At 36.2% G+C, this 10,465-nt stretch overlaps 1 protein-coding gene and 1 long non-coding RNA gene across 2 annotated transcripts; both read left to right on the forward strand.

Moving 5' to 3' along the window:
* Positions 1-367: 367 nt before the first annotated feature.
* On the forward strand, positions 368-10,455 carry LOC124154179 (general transcription factor IIH subunit 3). Its single transcript, XM_046527744.1, has 8 exons — positions 368-570; positions 895-1,072; positions 1,455-1,715; positions 6,887-7,010; positions 7,942-8,064; positions 10,027-10,162; positions 10,249-10,285; positions 10,382-10,455. The coding sequence occupies exons 1-8, from the start codon at positions 561-563 to the stop codon at positions 10,446-10,448; spliced, it is 936 nt and encodes a 311-aa protein (XP_046383700.1). The 5' UTR covers positions 368-560; the 3' UTR covers positions 10,449-10,455.
* On the forward strand, positions 4,665-6,692 carry LOC124154182. Its single transcript, XR_006863857.1, has 2 exons — positions 4,665-5,097; positions 5,187-6,692. It is a non-coding gene; the product is annotated as an uncharacterized LOC124154182 (long non-coding RNA).
* Positions 10,456-10,465: the final 10 nt, after the last annotated feature.

Below are 10,465 nucleotides of genomic sequence, written 5' to 3' on the forward strand. Positions count from 1 at the left end.
TTATGAACGACATGAAAGAACAGTTCATTCACATGAATAGAACCGAATGAATCGAATCACGGAAATGAACCGAAAATCCCACCTCTACCAAACAACGCTGCTGGCCACTGCTGGCGCAGAATGTGGTCGTTGCAGAAACTACCTCATTGCTACCACCGCCGAATTTTAGGTGACATATCTCTTGGGCAAGCACAAAAGAAATAATACGCCAATTTATGTCGCTACATCCCACTGGATTCTAATCAATGCAATAAAATACTCAAATTTTAATTTTAGTTTTTAATTAAAAAATCCACCGCCTCTCAACGATAACGCGTTGAAATATTTGTAGTTGGTATCTCTGCTTTTCTCTGATTATCGTGGCAAACTGCAAACGTCAGATGTATTCAGCGAATTGTATTCCTTTGTTTACAAGAGTGAACCAAGTGGGCTGTATGAATTGGAACGGTTTAACGACCGTGTTTGCATAATTTTTCCTACTCACGGATAATAAAAATTTTTACTTTCGCACTTTATCCATAAATCGGAAACTATAGGAGTAGGAGGATTAACTAATTGCAATGTCTGACGGTGAGTTTTTACCGAGGCGCATGAACAAGTATTAAAGAGTAACTGTGAATGATCCTGCGAGCTCACTCATTTAATATTTTCGGTTTAACTCATATAACAATTTTTGATTGATGGCCAAAATGCTTCAAGTCGTGACTAAAAGGTGCCTCTTGGTAATTTTCTATGTGGGCTTCAGAGGTTTTTCCATAAGTTTCACTTATGTGTTGAGGGAAAATAATTATTAGTCGTTGCGCCGATTGGGCATTCACCGTATTTAATTATACGTCTGGTAATTTTTGAGGTTGGTTAAATCCCTGATACTAAACGTCCTATTCCTTTTTGCAGACGTGGAAAGCAGTTTACTTGTTGTGGTGATAGACACGAACCCGTGCCAAAGAATTTTCAGCGATGTGAACCACACGTTGACTCAAATCTTGGAATCTGTGGTTGCATTCTCCAACTCTCATTTAATGATGAAGTGTAATAATAAACTGGCAATAATTGCCTGTCATTCGAAAAGCAGGTAAACTTCGTGCTGTTTTGCATTTTAAATTAATATCTGATTCTGTAAATATGTTACAAATCAATAATTTATAAAGTAATTTCTCTGTATATAATAATCATGGTCATTACTACCCTGGGGACTGAGAAATATGTGGGATACATACTGTAAGAGCGTATTTATTTAGGATTCCTTGACAAAAAGTTTGCTCGGTGAGCATGGAATTTTCTATCATACCCCTGCCGAGACATCCTAGTCGAAATTCCTAGGAATAAATAAATTCCTATCAAGCTGTTGGAGAAAATTCCATGATCTTAACCGATTCGTCATTTTCAGATTTTTTCCATCAGATGAAATTCCCTCTTTTGTGACTTCATTGTTTATATTTCTTTTATGAACACAGTAAATACCTCTACCCGTCTTCATGTATTGGGGATGATGATATCAGTGATGACGGTGACTTCAGAAACATGCAGCAGGTGGATGGGCAATATGAGCTCTTCACACTCGTTGAAAAGACAGTTCGCAAGGCTGTTCACAGGCTGATAGTCAGTTCTGAGCAGGATGAGTCAAATAGCATGCAGGGCAATGGGCAAGAGTCGAGCTCTAGCAAAGACTCCCTGCTCGCTGGATCTCTTGCAATGGCCCTCTGCTACATACACAGGTGGGTCTGTTACTTTCTATTAATGTCATATAAAGCTCCAGTGATAATGGTGAAAGTTAATTTAAATTCCATAACTTATCTAACATTCAGATTTAACATTTCACATTGTAATTCATGCCTCTGTGGGGCTCATTCTGGTTATTTTGCTGGCAATTGATTTTTGTATCCATCCAGAGGAAGCCCTATTCTTGCTTTGGTGTTGTGTGTAAGACATTTCAAGTGCAGAACTCTTTTTCAGTTGAATGAGATGTTGAGTCATTGTCTCATTGGCAGCTATTGTCTGCATTTATTCCCTAATTTTCCATCGTGGTGCAAATTTCATGAATAATTTGTGATTATGTGGTTGAAAGTTCTTTATATTGTTTTGGGTTTTTACTTTACTTTGTGGTAGAATTACTTAGACTCTGGACTTCACTAAGAATCCATAAACATTTATTTACTTCACATATATAAACATTATTGTTGTCAATCACATAGTAACCTGAGAACATATTTACTTTACTCTAACACAAACAGTTTTTTTTTTTTTTTTTTATTTATAAACATCAGTAGTCTTATTTCATTAACAATTTCCAATTAAAAATAATATGCTTCATGAAAACAAACATTCAAATGTTCACTGAATTTTTACATTAAATATTTGTTTGATGACATGCGAGAATAGCATTCCTGCATCTCTCAAATCTAATGCTTAACAATGGTTTTGTGAGAATATCAGCCAATTGGTTTTCTGAGGGACAAAACTGTAAATTAAATAAACCTTCCGAATATTCCCTACTAATAAATCTGTACCTCACCTCTATATGCTTTGTTTTTTTACTCATTTGGCCGGATTGTATCATTTTGATGGTACTCTGGTTATCTATGTTTAAATTTATTAACACCGGTTTGCCTGTTAACTCTTTTTCCTTTTTCATCCTTTCCTCTTCTTCTTTTTTCTTCCTATCAGCCTCCAATTTTTCCTTTTCCGCTCTTTCCTTCTTCTTCTTTCTTTCTCCTCTTTTTCCTTCTTCACTCTTTCCTCTTCATCTTTTTTCTTTTTCTCTGCTTCTAATTTTTCTTTTTCCGCCTTTTCTTTCTTCTTCTCCTCCTCTTCCTCTTCTTTCTTCTTCTTCTCTGCTTCCAATTTTTCCTTTTCCGCCTTTTCCTTCTTATTTCTCTCTTCTTCCTCCTTCTTTTTCTTCTCTGCTTCTAGTTTCTCTTTGTCCTTCTGCTTTTTATCCTCATCTGTCTCACATCGCATAGCATAGTTCTTGTATCTTGAAGGCGTTCTTAAGTTTACTCTGGGTCTTAAATTTCGTGTGGTTGAATCTCTTTCTTCATCTCTTACTTCTGGTTCATTTCTTTCTTTATTTCTTGTTTCTTCCCTTTCATTATTTTTTCTCATATCTTCATCTATATCTTCTTCACTCTCTCTAGATTCTTCTAAATTCTTTTCTTTACTTTCCTCTACTTCTTCTTTTTCCTTGTCTAGATTTTCTATACTATTACAAATTCTAACTCTCCCGAAATCTTGCTGATTTTCACATATATGGCTTTTATTTTTAGTTGGAGATTTTTCAAAAATCACATCCCTAGAGACAAAAACTTGCCTTTTTTCTGGATCCCACAATCGGTATGCATTTCTGGCATAACCAATGAAAATACATTCTCTTGATCGATTGTCCATTTTCTTCAAAGGCTTCAAAACTTTAGCATAGGCTTTGCAACCAAATATCTGAACCCCTTTCAGATTCGGTTTATATTCAAACCACAGTTCCACTGGTGTTCTGTCCACAGTAGTGCTCGGACATCTATTTGTAATGTATGCTGCGGTTAAAATGGCATCTCCCCACATTTCCTTGGGTAGGTTTGCATCAAATATTAATGATCTAGCTTTTTCAAGAAGTGTACGATTCATTCTTTCTGCTTTACCATTTAATTGAGGAGTGTAAGGCACTGTATACTCTAGCACAATACCCTTGTTCTTACACCATGACTGTAACTCTAAAGCACAGTACTCTCTTCCATTGTCACATCGTATCACGCTGACCTTTTTGTTAAATTGATTCTCAACAGAGTTTACAAACTGCTTCAGACATTCAGACACCTCACTCTTATATCTAATAAGAAATACTGTACAAAAATGTGAAAAATCATCTATCATAGTTACAAAATATCTTTTACGATCATGAGTCTCAATCTCAAATGGTCCGCATACATCAGTGTGAATTATTTGTATTATTCTAGTTGCTCTCATTCTTTCTGTTTTAAAAGGAAATCTGGTTTGTTTAGCATTCACACAAACAGCACAAAAATTATTTTCGTCTATATTAGCAATTTCTTTTGGCACACCATCACATAATGATGCTATTTTCTTAAGACTTTTAAAATTTAAATGGCCCATTTTTCTGTGCCAATCCATACCTACATTAACTGTCTGTGTTAACATGGCTTCATCAGTTCCATTGAGATCAACTACAAACATTCCATTTGCTCTTTTCTTACCTTCTATTACTATATTTTGTTTTGGCATAGGTATTTCACCAGTTAATATTTGAACACTATCCTTAGTAAATAATACGGTTCCATTATTCTCTGTAATTTCGGAAACAGACATTAAATTTTTAGTAAGTTCCGGTACACACAACACCTCTTTTAATTTACATTTATTTAGATCTAGAGTTCCTACTCCTTTGACTGTCATAGTTGAATCTTTTTTAGCAACCTTTACATTTTCATTGCACTTACGCAAATTTTTAACCATTTCGATGGAATTTACCATGTGTTTCGTTGCGCCACTATCGATCACAAATTCAAAGATATTATTATGATTAAGGTTAGCCTCAGAATCCGCAAAAAATGCTAATTTATCTTTTCTTGAGTCCCTCTGTCTATACCTTTTTTCATTATTCTGACCCTTATTTTTAAAAAAACAATTTTTTTCGTCATGATTTGTTTTCTTACATATTTTGCAAAATTTTTCTCGAAAGAAACAGTCCTTTTCATTATGATTTGTGCGTTTGCATATTGTACACCCTCTTTTAGGACATCTGGATTTTACATGACCCTTTTCTTTGCATAAAAAACACACTGTATCTATTTTATAATTAATTTTACCGTTTTTGTAATTTGCCGCGAATGATACCACATCTGTTTCGTTTTCCGTCTTCAGCTTCGACTCTTCTATTTGAAGACGTGCGCAAAGGTCCTCAATTGTTTTATCTGGTCCTCTCACGGAATCCCATGCGCTCGAGAAATGCCGGAAATTGTCTGGCAGGATGGACATCATCTTCGTCATTATCATGAGATCGTCGACGGGTTGTTTTAGTCCGTTCAGTCTATAAGCAATGTTTTGCAGATTGCTCATGTTTGTCATGACGTCCTTCGAACTGTCATATTTGTATGCGTAAAATTCTTGTAGGAGTTGACATTTCTGAGTCTCTGTGTCCTTTTCGTATATTAATTTAAGTTTCTGGAACATTTCTTTAGCTGTTTTACAGGTCATTATGTGGTGGACCACGGATCTATCTATTGTTGAGACTATCCAATATTGGGCCTTGGCGTCTTTCATGTTCCATCTCCGCGTCTCTTCTTGATTCATATCTTTTTTCTCCTTTAAATCTTCACCTTCAATTACTTCTATCATTTCCTTGGCTCGGAACAGGATTTTAATTTGGAAAGACCACACAGAGTAAGTTGTTGTGTCCTTCAATTTTTGTATGTGCGTAATATCTTCGCTTGACATCGCCATCTCTTTTTTCCGTTTTTTTTTTCCTTCTTTTATTCTTCAAATTTTCCTTTTTTTACTGTAATTCTTGCCTGGGCCCATAACCTTTTGGGTTTTTACTTTACTTTGTGGTAGAATTACTTAGACTCTGGACTTCACTAAGAATCCATAAACATTTATTTACTTCACATATATAAACATTATTGTTGTCAATCACATAGTAACCTGAGAACATATTTACTTTACTCTAACATATTGATTAAATTAGGCAGTGCACTGTACATACATAAAATTTATTTGTGTAGTGGGTACAGTATCTGTTACAGAAAAAAACTCAATGGGGGGCATAAAATATATCTTGAGCTACTTACACTTTTATCTTAATTAAAATTAAGTCGTGCTGGGCTTGCAAATTTTATCGAAGTTTTATTGAAACTGATTATACACATATACAAGACAATTCCATCTTATGGTATAGAAAAGTTACAATGGTGGTTCTGCAATGTTAGACAATGCGGGCGGCCCCAAAAGGGGGGGGGGGCATGTGCCCCCATATGTATCCGCCCCTGAGAAGATATTATAATTTGTTGCAATTTCTAGTGCAATGTTTTTAACAAAGTTTGCCCTTTAATATTCCCTAAGGGAAGGTTATGCAAAGGGTGGAGAGTTGGAATATTGAGGGTTGTGGATAAAAGGGTCTTTTTTTCCTGGGTGAGGATGCCACTTGTGTCTTCGCTGTTGTGTTGAGGAGCGTCATGGGTCATGTACTCATTACAGAAATTCTTCTTCTTGGGGGGGTTGGATCCATCCTGATGCGCTATAACTCTGCTCGATACAAGGGCATCCATTTGTATTTCTCATTCCTTCATGTATGATAGGAAACTCTCTTTCACATTTTAAGGCAGGGGTGAGAGTTAGATCTTTGTGTCAAAGAACATGCGATATTTAGCTACTAGAGTTGATATCCTTTCTGGAGAGCTTTGGAAGAAACATGAGAATTGAGGAGATAATCAAGCATTGGAAGCACTTGATTGCTTTTGCAGAAGACTCTCTATCTTCCGAGTCCTGATGGTGACCTTTGTAAGGTTGCATGACTACTGCCAACCTCCCATGGAAGAACTTCAACTACCTCATGCCTCCCCAGTGACAATCTGAAATTTTCTCTCTTCCCTGTCCTTTCCAGCCTATCCTATGCACATGGACTTCACCATGCTCATCACATTGAGACACTCTTACCCTAATTCCCTCCTTGTGTGTGAACCACAAGAGCAGGGTGAAAAAGTCTGAGTAAGCTTTTAGACCTGACTTCTGGAGTGGAACCCCACTGGATGGAAAGACTCACTGTTTTTCTACTAGTAATAGAGCTGGTGCTGACTGTATTCATGTGGTTGTATACTTAATGAGCACTGGACTAAATAAAACTTCTGATAATCAAAATCTTTCCTGTAATTATCTGATTCAGGTTGAACAAAGAAAACCCATCGAGCAAGAAGATGAACTCCCGTATCTTGGTCATCACTGCAAGTGGTGATAGTGCCTCACAGTATATGAATTTCATGAATGTTTTCTTTACTGCTCAGAAATGTGTAAGTTTAACTGTATAAAATATTTTTTTTCTTGAACTTGTTGATTGATTTGGTAAAAACTGTGCTACTTTATTGTAACTTCGATGAGAAGTGAAGTAGCAGCATTTACTTTTTTGAAGCACAGGAAGTAATCATTTTGATATAATCAATGTAATCAGTGGTGACTGAAGGTTTAGTGTGGTATATATGACTTGCCTTGGGGTTTTCATCAAGTCAAGCCTTGTGCCTTGACATGAAGTCAGACTGCTGATTGGGTATCTGTACAAGTCCCTCTCACAGGAATAACATGAAATACTATTCCGTAAGTCCTGTTTACACGGTACCTTTACACATACGAGTTAAAGTGTGAATTCATGAATGATTTTGTTGGAATGGAACTGAATGTATACAAATGCATGAACCAAATTAGAGCAAGTTCTATTTTCTGTTCATACGCTCGCACAAGTTGGGTGGTTGCATGGTCATTTTCATGCTCATAAAGTTAGACATTACCTATACAACTAAATGTATCATGTAAAATGGCCTTCAGGGGGTAAAATTCCTTAAATTATTTCTCTTAGTTTTACCATAACCATTTATGTTCATTGAGAAATAACCAATCTAATTAGTGAAAGAGATATATATCAGGAAGTTATTTCTCGACTTTTGTAAAAACCTGCAGAGAAGTATCTAGAGCAATTTTATTTTGATACAAATACGTTTACAGTGCCTTTCTCTATATTTGTGAAACTTGAATGTCATTATGGGCTGAAAGGGATTGTACTTACTTGTCCATTTGATGCACTCAAAGTGTATTTTTTCCAATGCTTTTCTACCATATTGAAATTGTGTAAAACTTCAGGTTAAACTTTTGAAAAAAATCCTCAATTTTCAGCTGCAGCAAAAGGATTTCTTACCAATCATTGTAATGAACTCCTAATTCCCATTCCAGAATGTAGTGATGGATGTGTGCAGTCTGGACCAAGACCACAGTTTACTTCAGCAGGGCTGTGATATTACTGGAGGATTGTACTTGAAGATACCACAGTTGCAAGGACTACTACAATATTTGTTGGTATGATAATCCCTTTCAAACTCTCCTACCTTGCTTATTGTCCTCAGAAACTACTTAAATATGAGAATGATGTACACATAAGAACTGAAGATAACAAAATACATTGAAATTTCCCCATTTCAAGGCAGATAATTTCTGCTGCTGTGATGACAGCAAGGAAGTTAAAAAATATAATCATGCTTTATCACATTCAATGAGTGAGATTAATGTGCACGAAGAGTGTGAGAACCGCTGAGAAGGGGGTATTTAGAATGTGTCTTCAATTTTGGGTGAAACTGGAGTGCAGTGCCCTGTAAATCAGTTTTAGTCAAAAGCCGTTTTTTCTTATATTATGATGGTGATTTAATATTATGTAATTGTAATCTGCTTGTATTACCTTTAGGTACTCTCATTGCCCTGACAGAAATCTCTGTGCACATAAGAGTGAACAAATTACACCACACCCACTCTATTGCAGGAAGTACATAACATAATTTAAATATCAATCAGCATGTGAAGGGGAAGTATTATACAATAATTTCTTTCATCCCTCCTCACCAGTATCTGTTAAAAAATTAACTGGGTAAATAATTACATGAAAGATATCCTTCCCATATCTTTAGGGTACTCTGTATGTACACATTATTCAAGATTGTTTGTTGTATTTTTTGTTTTTGTAAAGGTATTTGTTGTTCATTATCAATATCTAAAGGGCCAATTAGTCCGTGATAATGTTAATTATCGCTTGTTAAGTACTGATTTTGTCCAGAGTAATTCACACGTAACAATACCGTCAATTCAAGATGGGGTGTGATAGAATTATATGTCATCAGTTCCATCACTTGCCTCATCCAATATTATGGTAATTACAGTAGACTCTCGTTAATACGAACAACATTATTAGGAAGTAATTCGTTGGTCCTGACGAAAAGGCCAATCCAATCTATTGTAAAAGAAATGTTATTACAAAATTACGAACTTCAGTCCCACTCCCATCGGTTGTAAAATGAACTTTATTACGAAGTTCCGCGAAAAAGTCACGGCATTTAGGTGGATATACACTGCACTACGTAATCATTATTGACCTACGTTTAAGTTCTCTTCTTGTACTGTGCCCAATAGCATCTACTTTGGTCCTTTCTTTGGTAGGAGATACTTCAATATACCCACAGCATCATATAATAAGTTTCATTCCTGTGAAATCATGGTGACCCACTCATTAACGTTCGTAAATTGGACGAACTGTTAGTCCCCTTCCTACGCACATTGGATTTACGAACTTTCAGAGGTGTTAACATTCGAAAAATTCGAACGCATACGAAATTTCAAATTTGGTGCCTTCGGAGTAAGCCGATACATCATGACGTGGCGTAGAGGAACTCCCACTTTGGGCATAAAGTGAACAAAGTATCATTTAATCCGGTGTGAAGTCAGAAACTGTTCAGTGTTTTGCCCATTCTTTCTTCCTGCGGACAGCGATTTTTTTCGGCTCCGGCTACGTTGCAAGCTATGTAGATCACAATTGTAAGTTAATGCATGACTGTGATGCTGTGAAGCAAGGTCTCGGAACGCACCTTCCTCGCATACCGAGGACTTGCGAATAATTTAATTGCGTTTATTATAAACTTAACTCTGAAGATTACACGTGTGGGGGATTGAAGAGACAATAAATCTTGACAAAGAATTTTTTTCTTTCGATTAGTCCTTAAATAAATGTTCATATGAACTTCGTTATTACAAGCCTCCGGTTTTTCAGTCCCGTAAACTTCGTAATAACAATAGTCTACTGTAGCCTTTGGGAAAAAGTATTCCATTTTGGAATGTCTCAAACATTTCAATGTCATCCCCCTAAGCAAGGTTTTGAAGTTTGTCCAGCTCAGTTAGCTGAGACTGCTTCAGTCTGGCAGTAGTAGTTTTAGGTCAGAGCCCTAGTTGTTTTTATTTTTATTTAACAAGCTCATCATTCATTTATCGTCATTGCAGTGGGTTTTCCTGGCTGAGCCTCCAATACGGAAGAAATTAGTACTTCCGCCCCCTGTGAAAGTTGACTACAGAGCTGCTTGCTTTTGTCATCGAGAACTTATAGATATCGGCTATGTTTGCTCCATTTGCTTATCAGGTGAAAAAATTTGTAGATATGTTTTACTAATAGGGTGTTTGCCTGTTTGATTAAAATGATCTTTCCCTATAATTTATATTTTACAGTATTCTGCAAATTCAGCCCCATCTGCACAACCTGCCAGTAAGTTGCCCTGCTTTGTAAAATATTGTTAGTTAGGCAAAATTTCAACCTCCAACGTAAATTCTTTAACATTTTTCATCCTTTTTTTCCTTACAGTACTGTTTTTAAGACAGCAGCACCATTGCCAATTCGGGTCAAGAAGAAACGGATCAAGCTAAGTTAGGGATTTTCAAAAAAACT

Source organism: Ischnura elegans, chromosome 2 (genome assembly GCF_921293095.1).
Source record: "Ischnura elegans chromosome 2, ioIscEleg1.1, whole genome shotgun sequence".
NCBI lineage: Eukaryota > Metazoa > Arthropoda > Insecta > Odonata > Coenagrionidae > Ischnura > Ischnura elegans.

Coding starts and splice junctions, on each gene's coding strand:
- LOC124154179 (XM_046527744.1), top strand. Junction 7,011..7,941: donor TCTTTACTGCTCAGAAATGT/GTAAGTTTAACT, acceptor TTCCCATTCCAG/AATGTAGTGATGGATGTGTG. Junction 10,286..10,381: donor CCCATCTGCACAACCTGCCA/GTAAGTTGCCCT, acceptor TTTTCCTTACAG/TACTGTTTTTAAGACAGCAG.